The sequence below is a fragment of the Nyctereutes procyonoides genome, unplaced genomic scaffold (genome assembly GCF_905146905.1).
Source record: "Nyctereutes procyonoides isolate TBG_1078 unplaced genomic scaffold, NYPRO_anot_genome, whole genome shotgun sequence".
NCBI classification, from domain to species: domain Eukaryota; kingdom Metazoa; phylum Chordata; class Mammalia; order Carnivora; family Canidae; genus Nyctereutes; species Nyctereutes procyonoides.
Genome location: NW_026575139.1, coordinates 30,878,509 through 30,900,199, shown reverse-complemented (window position 1 = coordinate 30,900,199; position 21,691 = coordinate 30,878,509). Strand labels below are relative to the sequence as shown.

Here is a 21,691-nt window from a genome sequence, read left to right as displayed (position 1 = left end):
TTTGAATACTAAATAAATTAGACTCTTGTCTGCAGTATGCATTGTGATAGTCCACCCCTCCCACCAATTTCTCTTTCATGTTTGTTGCCTTATGTATGGTAGTCTTTGTCATGAAGATTTTTTCTTTTCTTGATTTCTGGGTTTCCTATCTTATTATAAGGGTCTTACCACTCCCTTATTTTAAAATTTGTTCAGTAGCTCTTCTACTTTAATGGTTCCATTTTTAATATTTTTATCTTTAATCTATTTGAAATTTTGATGTAAAGAATAAGGTAAGGGTCAAGTTTACTTTTTTTCCCAGCTAGATACCTAGGTAGTATAAAACTTTATTAAATAATCCATCTCGCCCACCCCCAACCCACAGACTGATTTGAAATGGAGCTTTTATTATATCTAAATTTCCACATGTAGGAGTGCCTGGGTGGCTCAGCTGGTTAAGCACCTGCCTTCAGCTCAGGTTATGATCCCAGGGCCTGGGATCGAGCCTGTGTTGGGCTCTTTGCTCAGCGGGGAGTCTCCCTCTCTCTCTCTGCCTGCCCCTAACCCTGCTGTGTGCTCTCTCATTCTGTCAAATAAATACATAAAACCTTTAAAAAGTAAAAATTTTTAAAAATTTCCACATGTATTTGGGTCTATTTTTTGGCTTTCTATTTTGTTCTGTTGATTTGTCTGACTATTCACCTGTGTGTATCACACTATTTAAATTATTGTAGCTTTGTAACATATTTTAACATTTGGTGGGACTAATCAATCACTTGAAGGTGGCATATAATATTTAATGTGTTTTTAGAAAACTATGTATTTCCATGATTCTAGATAAATTGAATATCATCTCTACAAATGTTGGAGGACTTGGATTTGATTCAGTAGCACTGGGGAGCCAGAAGACATTAGTATAAAGGTATCCAGATTTGAGGTTACTAGATGTATTTTCCTTTGTGTGGTATGGCATTGTGTCTGTTTTTCTGGCTGACCCTGGCCCTGGTTTCATGGGGAAGAAAAGGACTCTAAGTGTAAAACACAGAGTTTGTTTTCACATAAAATCTGTGAGGTGTTGCAGACCCACAGTCAGCAGGTATGGGGGAAAAGGACTCTGTCCAATCAACTGGATCATATTGGCCCAGTGGACATCATGGGGGAGTGCCAGTGTTAAGGTCTCCTCGGGGGCTTCTGGGACTTTGAGGGCTCTGCAACTGGCATGGATGCAGTGAATTGGAACCAGAGCAGAGGAAGTGGGAAGAGAAGAGAGAGGCAACATGGGAGTCAAGAGAGATTCCTCCTGGGAATGATCTGATTACACCTTGTTCTGTTCATCAGGCCCATGACATTCCTAAGGGGCAGGAACTGTGTCTTTAAGACTTGGCACAATGCCTGACACCAATAGGTGCTTAGCAAGTATATGTTAAATGGATGAATGAGGGAGTGAACACCTGCCTGCCACAGGAATCTTCCTCATTACATGCGTCTTCCTGGAGCCTAGGAAGTTCTAGCTTCCCAGGAAGAAGCAGAACTAGGGCATGACTCTTGGGGTCCTGTTCTGAAGACTCTTGCCTGTCAACCCATCCAGGAGAGGGATGTTGAGTGAGCAAGGACTGTGAACCCTCCTCCCACCCTCTCACACATTTTTGGAGGGCTCCAAGAGTATCTGCTAGCTTTTTGTCTTGTGTTTTCCTTCATCTTTAATATCATCCAGCTGAGGGGCTCAGTCAATTGCATGTCCAGCTCTTGACCTCAGCTTAGGTCTTGATCTCACAAGTTCAAGCCCTGTTTCCGGAGACTACTTAAAAAAAAAAAAAAAGCATCTAACTGAAATGTTACTCCCATTCACTATGTCTTCCTTTTCTGCCCCAAACCCTTGAATAAAGCAAGCGGGATAGCAAAGGAGACAGGAATCAATACAATGAATCAAAACATGGGATACCTGGGGTGCTCAGTGGTTTAGCACCTGCCTCAGGGTGTGATCCTCAAGTCCTAGGATCAAGTCCCGTGTCAGGCTCTCTGCCTGCATGGAGCCTGCTTCTCCCTCTCCCTGTGTTTCTGCCTCTCTCTCTTTCTCTCTTTGTGTCTCTCATAAATAAATAAATAAAATATTTTTAAAAAATTAATCAAAACAGCCAACTCTTTCACATATGCTAGTTTCCTATATGCTAGTTTCTTCTCAAATTTTCTAGCTATTTAATTAATTTAATTTCTGCCTACTTAAGTATTAATTTAATACTTAAAACAGGTAGGTATATATTTTTACCATACCCATTGCACAGGGAGGAAACTGAGTAACTACACAGGGCTCTGGAGCTTGCAAATAGATCGGCTGGGATCTGAACCAGGAACTCCACTCTAGAGCCCATGCACTGAAACTCTTACCCTGGCATGTACACATGTTTTAGCTTCCCCGAAGTATAACAGAAAACACAGAAAAGTGCACAAACCAAGTGTATGACTCAATGAATTTTTCACAAACTGAGCATTCGTCTGTAACCAGTACCCACCTCGAAGAACAGAACGCTTATCCCCACAGGAGTTCCCAACATGCCCCCTCCCAGTCTCTACCCCTTTCCCTTTCCCACCAAGGGAAACCACCCTCCTGACCTCTCTTACCGTTCTCCTGGGAGTTTCTACCTTCTCTTTCTGTTTTAATCACACTTTTATTACAAGTGTCATTGGGTCAGCTACTAAAGTTAAAAATATCCTGTCTTGCAGGAGTAGCGCTGGGGGTGGTTAGGAGAACACATTCCCTAGAAAAGAGAAATAATTGAGAGTGGAGAGTTAGCAGGCAGTTGCTATTTTCCCCTCATCCTAATTCTCTCTGCCAGTAAGGGAATTCCAGTGCTCTTTCCACTGTCCGCTTGCCCAGGACTACATCTCCCAGCAGGCTGTGCTCTGACAGCTCTCGGATTTAAATAGGATTCTGGGCTAAGCTTCCAGCCTGGCTGTTGCTGAGCTCTCACTCACTCAGCAGCAAGAGGAGCAAGAGGAGGCAGGGGTAGCACAAAGAAGCCAGGAGTTGGAGTCAGACCAGGAGCTTGAGCCAGACTTGGAGTTCAAGTTGCTTTTGCTAAAGCAGCAGCAACTAAAGAAGTTGAAAAGATGCTGGCTATCTTGGGACTGCTTACCTCCTTCCTTTCTTTCCTGTACGTGATAGCTCCATCCATCAGGTTTGTCCTGTTTGAGTAACTCATGGAATATTTTGCAAAGCCCTGGATTGGGATATGCGTAGCTTGTAAGTAGCAGTTCTCAGCTGCTGAGAGAAGAGAAAGGGATTGAGGCTGAGGAAGGGAAGGTCAGGGCAGAAAAACAGGAAGGAGGTCGTTAGCAATACCCTGGTGAAAAAACGAGAGGGAAGCACCTGGGGCTGGGAGAGAAGGGGCTTGTTTGAATTCTGGTGCCAGTGGACAGCTGACTCCATAAAGTAGCTTGACAGCTGAGGTGGAAGTGCTTGCTCTATCACTCTATTCCCTTGGGTTTCTCTGAAGGGCCCTAGGTCCCTTCTTTATTGCCTCCGGTCAAGGTGGCCCTGCTGGGTTACCATGGGAGGTCATTGCTCAGGGACTTATTGTTAAGTTCCAGGCATTTTGTAACAGAAACAAACTCTCTTACCTTTGAGGCTACCCTCAACTAATGATTTGGGATGGGTCTTCTGCTGTGGGATTCCTGGAGATGTCAAAGAAATGTGTGTTCTGATTGAAAAATTTGAAAATTGCTGATAATAAAGAAGGTTAAATGGACATATCAGGAACAGAGTTTTGCTCTAGGTCATGGCAGAGAGACCTGGGTTTAAGTTCCAATTTTGCCACCATTAGCAAATGGATTGAACTTCTTTGACCCTCGGTCTTCCCCACAGTAAAATGGGGCTAATACTGGAGTGGTTGAGAGGATTAAAATAAGTTCTTTACAAGAAGCGCTTAGCCTAGTGTCTGGCAGTCAGATGATGCTCAGGAAATGTTAGTTCTGCCCTGTTCTCATCCTCTTTTTTGGAACTTGTCAAGTCAACTTTATATGAGAGGGTGCTCTCTGCACAGGCATCTGGACAAGGTAAGTTTCTCTCTGCACTGATGGCTAGAATGGACTCTTTAGTAGGACAGCAGAAAGCCTTTGAAGATGTTGGCTTTCTAAAATTGGAGAGGCAGCCCAAGAGCTGTATTCATAGTGCTATTAATCAATTATTCACTCTTGATGCTTATTGAAGACCTAGGGCTCAGGAATGCTGATTCCACTAATGCTCATCACCCATATGTTCTGAATGCAGGTTAGAGGAGGAAGCTGACCTCTGGGAACCTCTAGAAATGAGAGCTGGGCATCCATGTTATCTAATGAGGAAGGTCTCCATTGGCCCTGGCTCAAGAACACTTATTCAGTTCATCAAAAGAATCATTTGTAGTTTCTGGGCACATGACCTCCCAACCTGAGCTGATGAGCAGGATGCCCAGTGGGAAAACAGTGTCTCCTGAAGATTAGCTTCTTTGGGTCTCCTGAGGACAACGTAAAGAAATTTCCCTTTGAGGCCAGATGGGTTTTATGTTGATCTCAGTCTGGAATTTGGAAGGATGATACATGAGTGCTTTTGTTTCCCTTGCCTGTAGGAAGTTCTTTGCTGGTGGGGTTTGTATATCAAACGTGCAGCTTCCTGGGAAGGTAGTGGTGATCACCGGCGCCAACACGGGCATTGGCAAGGAGACAGCCAGAGAGCTGGCTCGCAGAGGCAAGTCCTTCCCCTTCTGTGTTCATAGGACAGTGCCTCTTGCCTTTCAAACTGGGGGTTCTGTCCACATTTCCTTGTCTTTCCTCCTAGGCTTGGAGGTTTTGGTTGGGAATTTAAAGAACCTGGGATTCAAGTCCAGCTCTGACACCAACTTACTCTGTACCTTTAAACAAACTTCCCACCCTTCCTTCTCTTTCCCTAGTATATGGAGGGAAATAATGATGTTCATGTACAATATTGGTCAAATCAATGATTCTAAATGGGATACCAGGTAACATTAAATACCAGTGGGTAAAAACCAGGGTTCCCAGCCTAGGGTTAAGCTGACAGCAAAGGGACTGAGCAGTTCTATTTATGAGAATCCTGAGGTGGCAATATAGCCACTCATGGTTTAGAGATGGCTGGGAGAATATTTTGTCCTCTAGTCTCAAGCTTACATCCACTTTTTTAGCCTAGGGTCTGAACATACGGCTTTCTCTTTGTTTTGGCCCCAGGAGCCCGAGTGTACATTGCCTGCCGAGACGTACTGAAGGGGGAGTCTGCAGCCAGTGAAATCCGAGCTGATACAAAGAACTCCCAGGTGCTGGTGCGGAAACTGGACCTATCTGATACCAAGTCCATCCGAGCCTTTGCTGAGGGCTTTCTGGCAGGTAACTCCCCTGCCAATAGACAGAAAAGCAGAAAGCTGGGTGTGGAAGTGGCTGCTCCACCCTGTGCCACCTGGGACCCTTACATCAGAGCCACTATTGATCCCACTGGACAGGTTCTGCCACTTGAACCAGCAGGGCAAGGATCCTTATCATGGTTTTCCTCAGCAATGGGAAAGTCGGGCTGTCTGGGCTTGCTGCTTGGCTTTAAGGTGTGGTTCTGATGTCACACTCTGCTCATTCTGAGAATCAACTTCCTGTGGTCCCAGGCACTAGATGGAGTTGTGCTGCTGCCAAAATTCTTCTGTATCTTGGAAAATGACTGGCTTCTACCAAGGACTATGAAATTCATGAAGGACAAGGACTATGTCTGTCTTGTTTTATGGCTATATGTCCAGGGCATAGCTGAGTGGGCCTGGCCCAGAGTCAGTACTAAGTATACATTTGCTGAATGAATGAATGAATGAGTGAGTGGTGTCCATGAAGATATCAGTAACTAAATTTAGAAACCCAATGACAGCGGTTATTAAATATCACTGAGATAGGTTCAACGGCAAGGAGAAAATACTCAGGCTTGCTATAGGCAGCTAGTGGGCTTCTTGCTAACTACAGAGTCTCCTTGGTTTTGCTCTATAGAGGAAAAGCAGCTCCATATTCTGATCAACAATGCAGGGGTGATGATGTGTCCATATTCTAAGACAGCTGATGGCTTTGAAACCCACCTGGGAGTCAACCACCTAGGTAAGCATTTTTTTTAAAATGCATTTATTCATTTTATTTTTTAAATTTTTTAAAGATTTTATTTATTTATTCGTTTTTTAAAAAATATTTTACTTATTTATTCATGAGAGACAGGGAGAGACAGAGGCAAAGACATAGGCGGAGGGAGAATCAGGATCCCTGCAAGAAGCCTGATGTGATACTCAATCCTGGACCTTGGGATCATGACCTGAACCAAAGGCAGACACTCAACTGCTGAGCCACCCAGGTGTCCCTCATTTATTCATTTTAGAGAGAGGGAGAGATCAGGAGTTGGGGGAGTGTCAGAGGGAAAGAAACAATCTCCAGCAGACTCTCCCCTGAGCATGAAGCCTGATGTGGGGCTTGAACTCATGACCCGAGCTGAAATTATGAGTTGGCCACTTAACTGACTGAGCCACCCAGATGCTCTGGTAAGCATTTTTGAGTGACTGAAAAGCAAGACAAACCCCAACTTGTTTTCTGTAGGGAGATGACCCTATATGAGTGCCAAGAATCTCTAGTGGTCCTTCTAGACCCCAGGATTCCAATAGACTGGACATTGGTTTTTTGCTCACTATCTTTCCACTGTCCAGCACAAAAAAGTGAGATCCCTGTACCATTAAGAAACCCCAAAACTTGGAGATACCAGGAAAAAGAATGCCTTCTTAGATGGGGCCATGGTGGTAGAAGGCTTGCCAAGCAGGGCATGGTGGATGCAGGAGACTGTTTGGCTGGAGGGGGTCATATCTATAACTGAGGGCCAAGCAGGTCAAGGGTTGGATGATGGAGGAGGCAGACCTTGAGGACCTGAGGTAATGAACAAGGCTGGGGTTTAGAATTCAAAGTAATGGCTCTAGTGAGGAGATTATGAAACATATTCTCTGGTCCTAGGCAATTTATTTTTTCTGACTATTCTATCCTTCCTTCTGTACATGAATGTACCTGGGCACCTCAGTTGTGTGAACATGGCCAAAGGGTGGTCAGAAGCCAGCAGGTAGCATTTCTCCTGACTGGGACAGGATACAGGGACAAATAAATACAGATTAAGTCCATATTGCCTTACCTGTAGTCCAGCTCTGGCCCCTGTCTTGAGGAATCCACGAGCTCAGACTGACTGATCATTTGGACTGAGTTTTCATAGCATCAAAATTTTGTTCATACCCAGAAGAGAGTGAGCTAATGCTGAAGTCCTATCATCAGCTTCTACCCCCTGAGCCTGGGCTACCACTCCACTCTTCAATCTCCCTTCCTGGCTCTCCTTGCAGGCCACTTTCTTCTCACTCACTTGCTCCTGGAGCGGCTGAAGGAGTCCACCCCTGCACGGGTGGTAAACCTGTCATCGGTGGTTCACCACATTGGCAAAATTCATTTCCATGACCTCCAGGGTGAGAAGCGCTACAGCCGAGGTTTTGCTTATTGCCACAGCAAGCTGGCCAATATGCTTTTTACTCGTGAGCTGGCCAAGAGGCTCCAAGGTAAGTCTGGAGAAAGGGCCAGGGTTGAGACCTTGCAAAAGCAAGGTCTTCTGTTTAGATTAGAGATTCATAGAAACTTCTGGAGTCAAGATGTCAAACATGCACCTTTCAGTGGTAGCTTTATACACTAAAGAGAATGAGGTTATACACAGACTAAAAAATAATTTTTGCCCTCAGGAAGCTTGAAATTGAACAGGGGTTAGGAATCTATAAAATCTATCTTACATGTATGTCACATCTTATCTCCTCTCTACTATCTCACTTGACTTTTCACAACAAATTCTTGTAACAGGCAGAGCACTTACTATTATTATCTTATGTATCCAAACTGAGGTTCGAAGAAGTGGCCAGCCCAAGGTTATATGGCAAGTGAAGGAATCAGGACTGGAATGTCGGAACTCTGCTTTAAATCCAGGGTTCTTCCTTCTGTGTGTGCCATTTGCCGAGGTTCATATGGTGAGCTAAGCAATAAAGCTGCCACTGCCTGCAGTCAATAAGCTCAGGCTGGATTTCGGCCCCTGGGTCTGAGCTCTACCACGTAGGAGCCACATATGTATATGGATACATCCTTTTAATTTCCCCTGATTTCATCCCCTCAGCTGTAAAATGAGGTGAGATTTCTCTTAATCTCTTGATTCTCTGCTCCCCTGAAGGTTTTGCTCAGCTGTTGGCTTTGATATCTGCAAATCTGCAGACCATTTGCCACTGGGAATAAGTTGGAATATGGGAACAATGGTATTTACCATCAGAATGCAGAAGGTAGAAGAATAGGGTAATTATTAGAAGAAATAATATGATAATAATAATTGAGAGTTTTGTATGTGCCATATACTGTACATGTCTAAACTCATTTAATACATTTCTATGAGGTAGGTTTGCCCCACTCTACAAATGAAGAGATAGCTATATCTCATCACAGACATATTAAGAAACTTGACCAAGCAAGTTTCCTAAATGAGCCAGGATTCAAATGCAGACAGTCTAGTTCCAGAGTCTATGCTCTTTACGCTTCATCAGAGTTCAGATTTTAGCCCTGCAGCCCGCTAGGTATGACTGGGCAATTTACTGAGCCTCTCTGTGATGAGAGCTCAGTTTCTGCTCCCATAAATGGGCACCTTATAAGCAAGCCTCTTGAGAATTAAATGAGATAATGCATGTAGAGCATGTAGCAAAGCCCTTGCATATAATAAGTACTAGAGATAGTAGGAGCACCTTGGGGTCATGTTAACCTCCATTATCTCCCCAACACCCCTCATTCTATACCCCATAAAATATACTTGCCCAGCAATTACAGTTCAAAACAAGGTCGTAGCCTTCTGACTTATAACTAGTTGCTTCCCCTAAGCTCCTTCTTTTTTTTTCACTAAGCTCCTTCTATAGAAATATCAAAGATACCACTGTTAATAGTTGATATTCCTCCTCCTTGTCCTCCTAGTACTACTACTACTACTACCTGCAGTTGTTTCTATTATTAATATGTAAGCTACAGAGTAAAGGTGACATTGAAATAGGACCTTCAATCAAGCACTCCTTGTGGAGCACAGAAGTCTGAGAAGTCTATAGATCTTTCTGGGAGAGATCAATTAATTACAATCAGATTCTACCTGGCTGGGAGAGGCACCTCCTGAAGCTGGGGTTTCGTTCTCTGAGTCCCCTTCCCATTTGTGCATTTTGCTGCAGCAGATAAGCTGTTTCTTTGGGCTTGGATATACCCCCACCCCCCAAATAACTGTGCTTTCTTTGCCCTAGGCACGGGGGTCACCACCTATGCTGTGCACCCAGGCGTCGTCAGCTCTGAGCTAGTGCGACACTCCTTCTTGCTGTGCCTGCTCTGGAGGATCTTCTCCCCCTTTGTCAAGTCGGCACGGGAGGGGGCGCAGACCAGCCTGCACTGTGCCCTGGCTGAGGGTCTGGAGCCCCTGAGTGGCAAGTACTTCAGGTAAGTGGAGGCAGTCCTAGTTTTCTCCATCACCTGTGTATATGGTGGGGCACAGGGCTCCCTGGGCTCTGCTCCCCACCCTAGTGGCCAAGCTTGTGCCTGATAATGGAATCCAGACAGATTGAGGCAACAAACCAAGTGCTATTACTTTTCCAAGGGAGCTCACATCAGAAACTGGGCAACAGTTGCTCTTATGTTTGTTTTATACCTATGTGCCACATCTTCAGGTCAGCTTTGTAGCTTTCTAAGAGCTGTTAGAAAGGACTGGCCCTCTTGGTTATGCTTTGGAAAGAACATTAACAGGCCCTCTGGCCCTTTTTCTCCTCCTTTAAGCTTTTCATTGACTTCTTTAATGAATTCTTCAATACCATTTAGCACAAAGCACTGGGGCAAGGTCACCTCTCTCCCAGTGAACTCTCTCCCAATGCTGCCAAGATTGGCACCATCTGATGGACTGAAGACAAAGACATTTCACTGTTGAATCTTGTGGCAGACTGCGCAATCCGAGTTTGGGAAAAAAAAGAAGCCCAAGATTAAATCTCTTTTCCATTCCATGACTTGATCTATCCCAATCTGCTATCCTGTCCCATTTGTTCAAGGCTTTTCATTATGCACCATTTACTTATTTATTAGAGATTTTTATTTATTTACATGACCAAGAGAGGGAGGGAGGGAGGGAGAGAGAGAATGTGTGTGTGAGAGAGAGAGTGTGCAAACCAGCTGGGGGAGGGGCAGAGGGAGAGGGAGTTCCAGATGCCGCCGCCCCGGGGCTCAATCACAAGATCCTGGGATCATGACCTGAGTCGAGTCGCTTAACCAAGTGAGCCACCCAGGCACCCCTGATGCACCATTTATTAAGTGAAGCATTGGCAATAACCTCAGTGCCCAACAATGGATGAATGGATAAATAATAATAGATAATGTTGCTTGAGCTCTTGTAAGTATTTGGTACTCTTCTAAATATTTTACATGTAATAATTCATATCATTATTACAACTCTAGGAGGTAGATAATAATATTATCCACACTTTACAGATAAGGAAACTGAGGCCTAGAATAATTAAGTACTGCTTAAGGTCAGATAGCTTGTAAGTGGTAGACCTGGAATTTAAACCCAGGCAGTCTGGTTATAGAGCTTGCTGTTCAGTGTGGTTGCCACTAGCCCTTTGTGTGGCTATTCAGCTCCTGAAACAGGGCTAGTTCAAATTGAGGTGTGCTGTAAGTATAAAATGTGCATCAGATTTAGAAGACATAGTATGAAAAAAGAAATTTAAAATATTTCACTAGTAATTTGTTATACTGATTATATGCTGAAATTATTTGGCTATATTGAATTGAATAAAATATACTGGTAAAATTAATTTCATCCATTTATTTTTCCTCTTTAAAATATACTTTAAAAATTTTATTAGAGGGGCACCTGGGTGGCTCAGTTGGTTAAGCATCTGCCTTTAGCTCACTCAAGTCATGTTCCTGGGTTCCTGGGATTGAGCCCTAGGTAGGGCTCTCTACTCAGTGGGAAGTCTGCTTCTCTCTCTCCCTCTGCCTGCTGCTCTGCCTACTTGTGCACTTGCTCTCTGTCAAATAAGTAAAACCTTTACAAAAAATTTTACTAGAAAATTTAAAATTATACATGTGGCTCACATCTGTGATTCACATCACATTTGTATTAGACAATGCTATCCTGAAGTCTAGGTATTTGACATCACTGCCATAAGTATGTAATACAATATTATATAGTCACTAAAATATTTCCAAATAATATTCAATCAGTGGGGGAAATGTCAGTGATATAATATTGTGAGAAAAAAACTGCAATACAGAACTATGTAAGTATTCGTTGTAAATACATAGAAGACAGTCTGGAAGGATACACAGCAAACCATAGTAGTAGTTACTTCCAGGGAGTTTGAGAAGGAGTGTGAAGGAGAATTTTAACCTTTTATTGCAAGTATTTCTGTATTAAAAACTTTTTTTAAAGATCACATATTTCCTGTCACTTATATAATCAAAATATACATTTTTATCTTTAAATTTTATTTATTTTTTTTAAAAATATTTTATTTATTTGAGAGAGAGAGTGTGTGTGAGCACAAGCTGGGGGAGCAGAAGGGAGAGAGAGAAGCAGACTCTCCACGGAGCAGGGAGCCCAGTATAGGGCTTGATCCCAGGACCCCGGGATCATGACCAGGCGTCCCTAAAATATACATTTTTATTTTTTTTATTTTTTTAAGATTTTATTTATTTATTCAGGAGAGACACAGATTGAGAGAGGCAGAGACAAAGGCAGAGGGAGAAGCAGGCTGCATGCAGGGAGCCTGATGTGGGACTCAATCTTGGGTCTCCAGGATCATGCCTTGGGCTGAAGATGGCACTAAACCACTAAGCCACCGGGGCTGCCCTAAAACATACATTTTTAACAAGAGAAATATATCTTCCCCCCATCCTACATACAATATGATCCCAGTTTTCTGTAAAAGGAAAATAGTCTATATTCATACACAAAGCAAACAAGTGTAAGAAAAAGTAAATAGGCTTTTCTTCCTTATCAGCACCGAATTTTGCAAGCTTTATACAGAACTTTTATAGTTAAAAAATACTATTTAAAGAAAACCACCGTGAGCACTGTATTCCCCCCATCTCCTCATCCATCTAGCTACCCCTCCCCCATCCTTTGCTCCCTCCAAAACAGAAGAAAATACTGTACTTAGGCTGGGTTCATGGGGCACAAGTGGGTCTACGGATAGAATTCAAGGGGTCTGTGAAGTTGGATGGGAAGTTAATTGCTTGTCCTTTGATGACAAATGTCGGCCATAAGCTGCAGGAGTAGTAGTGATACCTGTGACTTTGTTACCAATGAAACTAAATATTTTCATGTCACATGGCAATTGGTGCAGCTATCTCAGAGTGTCACCTCTGCTCACCACTACTTCAAAGGCCGGTGGCTATTAGACCCAGCAAGCTCTTGCGATAGAATACATACACAAAGAAGCCTCTGCATTACTCTAGCACAAATCTGTTTTTAAAGTATTTTAAAAGTGCATTCCAAGACAATGAGCTCCTTCTCATCCAATATATCTTAGACATTTAGAAATATATTCTGAGAAAGAGGCCATCAACTTTTCCAGATTGCCACCTGCCACTTCTGGATGTTCATGTTCTTTCTCTGCCCTCCAGTGACTGCAAGAGGGCCTGGGTGTCTCCAAGGGCCCGAGATAACAAAACGGCTGAGCGCTTATGGAATGTCAGCTGTGAGCTTCTAGGAATCCAGTGGGATTAGAGTTGGTGGAAGAGCCACACCTGTATCAGGCCTAGTCCATGCCTTACTGAAAGGAGACCAAGAAGACCAAGAAGGCCAATTCAGAAGGACTGTCCTCCTGGCTGGCTACTGTTGAGAATCCTGCCCTGCTCTGATTCTCTCCATTCTTCTGGAAACCTTTGCACACTCAACACTCTGGTGAGGCTGGTTCATGGTACAAGATGTTCACACCTACGGAGGATTCTTCTCTAAGTATTGCAGAGTCAGCTGCCCTCTCTGGGCAGGAGGACTGGGCAGAGCCAGAATGCTCAGTGGATGTGACAGGAGTGTCAACATGACATACTATATGTCCAGGGTCTATAGACCCAAATTCTGGCTCATCCTCTTTGGGATACTAGTCAGAACTCTGGAGGCTGAACCAACTCAGGAAAATCTTGGCTTGTCCTTGGTCAGCTTTGGTTTCTTTCTCTGAGCATCCTGGAGCCACTGCATGAAGCTGTACCTTCCCATTTTCCTTTTTCAGTTCTTTTTAAGAAGTTAAAAAAAATTTTTTAGCTTTATTGAGATTTAACTGACATAATATTGAGTAAATTTGGGCCTTCTCATTCTCAGTCACATTGATGGTTTCTTCCTGCAAACTTCCCTTTACCTAAATTTTTAGAGAAAATAAAAATGGTGCATTCATCTTATTGCCTTATTTATTTTGTCAGGGTAGCAAAGGAGAAATGGAACAAAGTGGGGAAGTCAGCCTTCTAGTTTAGTGAGTAGTATTCATGAGATGCACAGAAAGAGAGAAGCACAGGGAAACAGGTAGAGGGAGAAGCAGGCTCCATGCAGGGAGCTCGATGTGGGACTGGATCCCAGATCTCCAGGATCACACCCTGGGCTGCAGGCAGCGCTAAACCACTGCGCCACTGGGGCTGCCCCTACATAGGTTTTCAAATAGATAAAAGCATAACTTGAAGTATCATGAATCCTCATCTATCCATCACCTAGCTTCAACACAGTTAATGTTTGTCAATCTTGTTTTGTCTATTTCCTGTGACAATTTTTTCTGGGGGTGGGACAGGATACTCTCAAGCACATTCCAGACATCGTATATTCACCCATAAATAATGTCCATATCCAAATAAGAACTTTTGTTTTTTTACATAACCACAATGCTGTTGTCATGCCTGAAAACATTAATAATTTCTGACTATACGTTAATTCTTGGAGTTCAAGTTTACCTTGTCGTCTCACAAATGTCTTTTTAACTGCCAGTTTATGCAAATCAGGGACAGAGAAATGGTCCTGAAAAAAGAAGAAACTTTTCTCAATGTGCCCCAAATCTTCAGCAAATCTTGTGTCTCATTTGCCTAAATGAATACTACAGAGGAGCTATGTTAATTGGCTTAAGTCATTTGTTATCCACACCTGAGCTGGGGGCCATCCCACCCAGCCCACTCAGTGGGGAAGAATAGTAGCTAACATAGAGCACTTATATTATAATTAGCTACCCTCACATAACTCTCTGGGATAGGTACTATTTTTGTCTCCATTTTACTGATGAGGCACAGAGAAGTTAAGTAGCTTGCCAAAGTTCCTACAGCTGATAAGTGGTGGAATGGACCCAGATAGTCTCACTCCAGAATCTGCTCTCTTAATTGCTATGGTCTATTGCTTCCCGCAATGGAGGAAGCAACACACCTCTTAAGGAAAAGCCCAGGAACATGAATGGGCATGGGGTGAGGGTGGGGGGTAATAAGATTGGGGAGGCAACCAGTCTATGTTCACTAGTGGGATCTACAATCTGTGTCTCAAAGACTGTTGGGTTTGGTGAAGAGCCTGGTGAAGAATAAAGAGAAGGAAAGAGGAGATGAACAAAACAAAACAGGCAAAGACCATCCCAGGGTGAGAGACAGGGCTGGTGAGGAGCACGTGGAGCATTGATGATCCTGGATGTGTCCTGTGGGCTGGAGGAACAAGCACAAATAAAAAACCCGGGGGCGGGGGGGGGGGGGGGGAGTAGGCTGGAAGGCAAGCGTGCAGAGCTATTCTCTGCCCAGCAAGGAGAACAGATCATGGGTGTGAGAACGAGGACTCACACCTGTGTGCTTAGTGTAGGCGCTAATAAGCAGTGCACATTGAGGCAAGAGGGGTGGGCTTGGCCTCGGGATATTTATGCATATCAGAGGGGGCTGGCTATAGGGAGAAGAAACAAAGCCATGTATGGGCTGCAAGGAGTTGGCTCCAGCTGCTATATCCAGAGAACATTGGGATTGGGATTGGGGGTACCCTGGGCTCTTGGGTAAACCTGCTCCCGAGACTGGGTTCCTCCCGTCACACATTGAACTATAGTCCTTTTTATTAAATTGGAGTCTTCTCTCTATGGAATATCTTTTTCACAGAGAACACAATGTTAAAACATTCAAAAGATTGCTCCTTAAAATATATAGAATCCTTACATTATGTGTGCTTAGAATCCTTTAGGCTATTACATTTTATAAACTTTTCATGTTTGCCAGGTTACTTGTTAGTATGATTGGTTTAATGAAGGTCATCTTATTCTTGATTTGTGTCAAGTATTTGAAATCTAAAAAACTTCCTTTGTATATTTTCTAAGATACTCAGAGCCCATGAGGCCAATTGCTGGGGGTAAAGGGCTTTTAGCTTCAATTTGGAGTACAGGGATGGGAATAGCAAGGGAGCAGAATTTAGATCAAGGGCCAAGATGGAAGATGGTAGCATGAATATAAGATCCTCAGGATCTAATGCTAGGAGGAACCCAGATGAGCGGGGAGATTGACAAAAGCAATTTGCATGAGAATCTGGCATCCAAGAGGGAAGGACTTTGCTCTTCTCAATACAATGGATTTACGAAGTTTGGGGGCGAGGGCTTTTTTTTTTTTAAGACTTCTGTTTAGGGATACCTGGGTGGCTCTGCAGCTTAGCGCCTGCCTCAGCCCAGGGCATGATCCTGGAGTCCCGGGGTTGAGAGCCGCATTGGGCTCCCTGCATGGTGCCTGCTTCTTCTCTTTCTGCCTCTCTCTCTCTGTATGTGTCTCTCATGAATAAATAAATAAATAAATAAATAAATAAATAAATAAATAAATAAATAAATAAATAAATAAATAAAATTTTATTTATTTATTCATGAGAGACACAGAGAGAGGCAGAGACACAGGCAGAGAGAGAAGCAGGCTACCCCCCCCCCCCCGGGAGCTAGATGCGGGACTCGATCTCGATCCCAGGACTCCAGTATCACGACCTGAGCAGAGGGCAGTCACTCAACCACTGAGCCACCCAGGTGTCTGGAGGGCTAATCTTAAGGTCATGGTGTTTGGTGGAGAAATCCTTCCTCTTGAATTTTGGAGTGGGGGTGGGGTCATCCCCTGCATTATCACCTAACCCTAGTCTCTGGAAAACATAGAAATTGCTCCAATGCAACTTCTCTAATCATAACTTCCATACTGTAGATCTCTTCCTTCCTAAAGAATGACTACTTGAAATGTATATTATTTCCTGCCACACTTGGCAGGTGGCACAACTCAGCCAGCTCATAGTGGCACAGGGCTGGGAGTGGTTGCTCCTCACCACAATGCTATACTGTCTCTCACTTAAAGAAGCCTGTGATATGTTATTTGGCCAGGGAATGAATGAATAAATATATATATATATATATTAATACACACACACACACATATATATTCTTTTATTTATTTTTATTTTTTAATTTTTTTTTTTAATTTTTTTAAATTTATTTATGATAGTCACACACACACAGAGAGAGAGAGAGAGAGAGAGAGAGAGAGAGAGAGAGAGAGAGGCAGATACATAGGCAGAGGGAGAAGCAGGCTCCATGCACCAGGAGCCCGACGTGGGATTCGATCCCAGGTCTCCAGGATCGTGCCCTGGGCCAAAGGCAGGCGCCAAACCGCTGTGCCACCCAGGGATCCCTATATATATTCTTTTAAATTTTATTTATGTTTTTGAGAGAGAGCTCGCTCGTGCGAGAGAGCATGAGTTGGATGAGAGGCCGAAAGAGAAGCAGACACCCCATTGAGCACAGAGCTTAACACAGGGCTCCATTTCAGGACCCACAGATTATGACCTGAGCCAATACAACTGACTGAACCACTCAGGTGTCCCTGGCCAGGTAATATATTTTAAATCTGGAGTTTTCTATCCTATTTTAAATTGTTGCATGCATTTGCACCTAATGGTAGAGACACCAAATATATGAGAGCTGAGCAGCAAAGAATGCTAAAAGTGAGGAAAAAAATTAGGTGTGGGTATTGATTTATATGTTTTTGGTATTTTCATAATATACAACAACAGTTGTTCCCCTTGTTCAGATCCAGACTCTAACATTTCTTGTGTCCTTCAGGTACTTCCATGAGACAGTCTCCCTCAGCACCACTCCTGTGGAACCGCTGTATGCTTAGGCTTCATTTTGCCTCTGTAAAACTTCCTGTTCAAAACCAAAAGCATTGTCTAGTCTCCTCAGCCTGGTTGAGGAACAAGTGCCAGCCATGGCCCCTTTGTCATGTTTCTAGAAGAGAATTGTCCCAGATTAACAACCAAGCAAGGGAAAGGCCTTGGCCCAGCACAAACATCAGGAATCTGGTGACCCAGTTACCATTTGGCCTCTGCTTCTCATTAGATTCTCCTATGATCACAGAGGCCATTTACTTCCCATTACTTGTGTTATGGAGATGGCTTTCCGCCTGGCAGAGTGTCCCTCAGGATCCAGGGAACAAGATTCTGATGAGAAGGACTCAGAATTACAGTTGTCCCAGATTTCTCTGCTCCTAGCTGCTTCTCAAGCTGCCCCAGGCCCACTGCCTTCATGATTCCTGGCTTCTGTTATGCTTGGACACCCTTACCTATAGCCCAGCCCAGGTGAGGAAAAATTTTCCCTTTGACTCAACTGAGACTGGCCTAAATTTCTTAAAAATAATAATTATCTGGGGGCACGTGGGTGGATCAATTGGTTAAGCATCTGACTCTTGGTTTCAGCTCAGGTCATGATCTTGGAGTTCTGAGATTGAGCCCTGCGTTGGGCTCTGTGCTCAGTGTGGAGTCTGCTTGTCCCACTGCCTCTGTTCTTCCCCCTGCACTCTCTCTGGAATAAATAAATAAAATCTTTTTTAAAATTCTGCAAAATAAAAAATAAAACTTGTCTGAGAAACTAAAGGAAAGAGAAACCAAAGAAACATATAAAAGTCAAGAAGCAAATAGTTGCAGAGCACAGATTACTTCCGTGAAGCCCAGCTGTCACAGATGACCTTGTCTGGCCCCTACCCTTGTCCAGCACAGCTCTGTATTCAGTGTTGCCATGCCTCCAAGCCTTGGAAGACCCATCATGTGTATTTGGCCTCTGTTAGTTACAAGATAGACACACATTTTGAGCAAGCTTAAGCCAAATAACATAGAATATTTTGCTCAAAAATTCAGGGAAATGTTGGATATGAAAGTGGGAAAGGGCAGGGATGTAGCTCAGAAAAAAACTAGAGATCAGGCATCAAGCATCACCCTGCCCCTCTCCACAATATTTGCTCTTCTCTGGATGTGGACTTCACTTCAGAGTAAGCAGCAAGAAACTTGACTGTGGAAAACTGTTGAGCTTCACACCTCACAGTATCTACCATTGAAGAGGCACTGCAGAATTTCCTATTTTTAGTATTTAAAGAACCTCAGGGGGCACCTGGGTGGCTCAGTTGGTTAAGTGTCTGCCTTCGGCTCAGGTCATGATTTCAGGGTCCTGGGATTGAGCCCTGGTGGGCTTGTGCTGGGCATGGACCCTGATTAGGATCTCTCTCCTTCTCCTGCTGCCTCTCCCCTACATTCTCTCTTTCAAAAATAAAAATAAAAAGCTGGCCATTAAGATCAGTTATTCTTTGTTAAACTTACTATCACACAAAAAAAAATGTACCTCAGAAGTGCTTGTAGCCACATTCCAATGTTTTAAAAAACATCTGCAAAGACATTAGCAAAATTGACCAATCTCAATTCTGGCCATCCCAGGCAGATGAAAATAATTTATGGCCTCTTACAAACATGTCTCGGTGTTATGTTTTACTTACCCAATAAAATGGAAATCTGATTTGGACCCCTTTACTTCCAGGGAGCCAGGGAGGGTGCATGACCTGGACAAAGTGGCTCTTTTTGATGAGGGAAGTTCTGGAGAGAGACTTAGCTGAGAGCTGTCAGCTGCTAACACTCCCAGCATCTGAGGTTGAAGTGTTTCATTTCTGAAGTGGGGAATCTGATTGGCATACCATAGCATCTGCTGTAGTGACAGATATATGTCAGATGAAGAAGTAGTATCCATATTATATAAAGAACTTTTCCTTCTCCTTTTTTCTTTTTTTTTTTTTGGAGGGAGAGTGAGAGAATCTTAAGCAGGCTCCATCTCACAACCCTGACATCATGACCTGAGCCCAAATCAAGAGTTGGATGCTTAACTGACTGAACCACCCAGGCAGCCCTAGAACTTTTACTTCTTAGTAAGGACAAGACATAATACCTGACAGAGTACTAAAAAGATATAAACAGGGTGGGAGGAGGTGGCTCCTGGCTGGCTCAGTCAATAAAGCACATGATACTTGATCTCTTGGTGGTGAGTTTGAGCCCCCAGCTGGGTATGGGAGTTACTTAAAACAGTAAAAGAAACACACTTAAAAAAAGACATAACAGGAACAGGAAATTCACAGAGAGAGAAATAAAAATGACCAATATATTTAGTAGTTCTCAGGGAATTTTTTTTTTTAGATTTTATTTATTTATTCATGAAACAGAGAGAGAGAGAGAGACAGAGAGAGAGAGAGAGGCAGAAGCAGGCTCCATGCAGGGAGCCTGACATAGGCGAGGGAAAACATTTTTGTTTTTTAAAATGTAGGGTTTTTTAATGTGTATGAGGAAAGGAGCTCTTCCTGCCTGGGCCTAAGGGCATTACTGTTCACAGAGTTCTGACATGGGCACTGATGGCCCAGCTCTAGGAATTCCCAGAAAAGAGGTCCATTTTATGTGCCAGGGCTCATGTCTACCACAGAGGTGTAATGTCAATCTGGCATGAAAGAAAGATCGAATGTTTCCTGAACATATGAGAATTCTGCTTCATAAATTATCTGATAGAGAATGATTAGACAGTATATATCTTAACTCAAATACCATCATGGTACTAGAGGAAGGTGATAACCATGCATCCATATGGGTTGCCCAAAGCACTATTGTTTGAAAGTGTGCTGTATGTCCACTCAGACTCAGTTCCTTGATCTCCTCAGCATGGATCGTCTCCTCCACTCCTCTTTGGTCTCCCATTCCCATGACAAGGGCCACACCTGGACACCCTGTCATCCCATGAACTTGCTACTCCTCAGATATGTCATCTTCCAACTCCTACTCTAACCATAACTTCCTTTTCCTCCAGCTCCCCTTTCCAATTCCCTTGTCCTATTATCACACCTGTCTAGCAAAAGCCAAACCTCGAAGAATCCAAATCTCTGATTTCTATATGATACTGGAGAAAGGACGCCTGGGTGGCTCAGTGATTGAGTGTCTGCCTCTGGCTCAGGGCGTGATCCTGGATTTGTGGGATCAAGTCCCACATTGGGCTCCCTTCAATGAGCCTGTTTCTCCCTCTGCCTATGTCTCTCATGAATAAATAAATAAAATCTGAAAGAAAGAAAGAAAGAAAGAAAGAAAGAAAGAAAGAAAGAAAGAAAGAATGAATCACTCAACCTGCCAGTCTGGAGCCACTACCAACCACTGGTCATCAATGTCAGCCGGCTTCAGTGGTGCCTGATCACTTATTTCCCCACAGTCAAGGAGGGATCCAGGGAAGTTTAGGCAATTTGTGGAACCACCTTTAAGAAGAGAATACAGGGGCACCTGGGTGGCTCAGTTGGTTAAGCATCTGACTCTTGATTTTGGCTCAGGTCATGATCTCAGATTTGTGAGATCAAGCCCTGCATCTGGCTCTGTGCTGGGCATGGAGCCTGCTTAAGGTTCTCTCTCTCCTGCTCCCTCTGACTGCCCCCCCCCATCATGTGCACATGCATGGTCTCTCTTCTTAAAAAAAAAAAAAAAGGAATATAAAATTATAGGTACAAAATTAGGTACAAAAGTGCATGTTGCTTTAGAATGAGAAAAAAAAAAAAAAGAGAAAAAAAAACCACACGGGTAATTGGAGCCATGGGTATTTAAGGGCTTCTGAGACCTTTTTAGACAATTTACCAGTAACATTTGCATAAAAATGCTAACAGCAAACTGTCCCTCTGCCTCCCATCCAAAAATACAGCTCTCAGGGACTCCTTTACTCAGAGAGGCCCAAATAAGTTCAAAAACTTCACAGTATACTTCCTCTTGGCTTATAACACGTAGTTCATGTCTTCTCCATCTTCTCGTCACTCAACCCACCAGCAACCTTGAGCTGTTAACAGGTGACTTCTCCTCTGACTTCATAGACAACATGAAAGTCATCAGCCATAAACTCCCTCCTTCTGCTACCAAATCAGCAAACTCACTTGTATCCCACTCATATTTTCTTCCTTTCTATTTTCTACAACAGAAGAGGGGTCACTCCATCCATTTCTAAATCTTTATATTGTTAATTTCTCTTAACAGTTGTCTCCTAGTTTCATCAAAGATAGAGTTTCTGTTTATTTATTTATTCATGAGAGACAGAGAGGGAGAGGGAGAGGGAGAGAGAGAGAGAGACGGGGAGAGAGAGAGAGAGACAGAGAGAGAGAGAGAGAGAGAGAGGGGCAGAGACACAGGCAGAGGGAGAAGCAGGCTCCATGCAGGGAGCCCAACATGGGACTCGATCCTGGGGACTCCAGGATCACGCCCTGGGCTGAAGGCGGCGCTAAACCGCTGAGCCACCAGGGCTGCCCTTTGGGGGTGGTTTTCAAGAGTAACAAGAGCCATGTGGAAACTAGAAGTCAA

At 43.5% G+C, this 21,691-nt stretch overlaps 1 protein-coding gene across 2 annotated transcripts; it reads left to right on the top strand.

Annotated features, from left to right (window-relative positions):
- Positions 1-2,922: 2,922 nt before the first annotated feature.
- On the top strand, positions 2,923-13,444 carry RDH12 (retinol dehydrogenase 12). Of its 2 annotated transcripts, none has more exons than XM_055304496.1 (7): positions 2,923-3,131; positions 4,581-4,699; positions 5,194-5,349; positions 5,983-6,087; positions 7,353-7,562; positions 9,312-9,501; positions 12,679-13,444. In XM_055304496.1, exons 1-7 carry the CDS (start codon positions 3,088-3,090, stop codon positions 12,779-12,781), a joined length of 927 nt encoding a protein of 308 aa, XP_055160471.1. In that variant the 5' UTR covers positions 2,923-3,087; the 3' UTR covers positions 12,782-13,444. The 2 variants fall into 2 exon arrangements, with proteins under 2 accessions (XP_055160471.1, XP_055160470.1); XM_055304495.1 differs by having other exon boundaries at positions 2,923-3,155.
- Positions 13,445-21,691: the final 8,247 nt, after the last annotated feature.

Coding starts and splice junctions, on each gene's coding strand:
- RDH12 (XM_055304495.1), top strand. CDS start 3,088: ATGCTGGCTATCTTGGGACTGCTTACCTCCTTCCTTTCTTTCCTGTAC. Junction 5,350..5,982: donor TGCTGAGGGCTTTCTGGCAG/GTAACTCCCCTG, acceptor TTTGCTCTATAG/AGGAAAAGCAGCTCCATATT. Junction 9,502..12,678: donor CTGAGTGGCAAGTACTTCAG/GTAAGTGGAGGC, acceptor TCTGCCCTCCAG/TGACTGCAAGAGGGCCTGGG.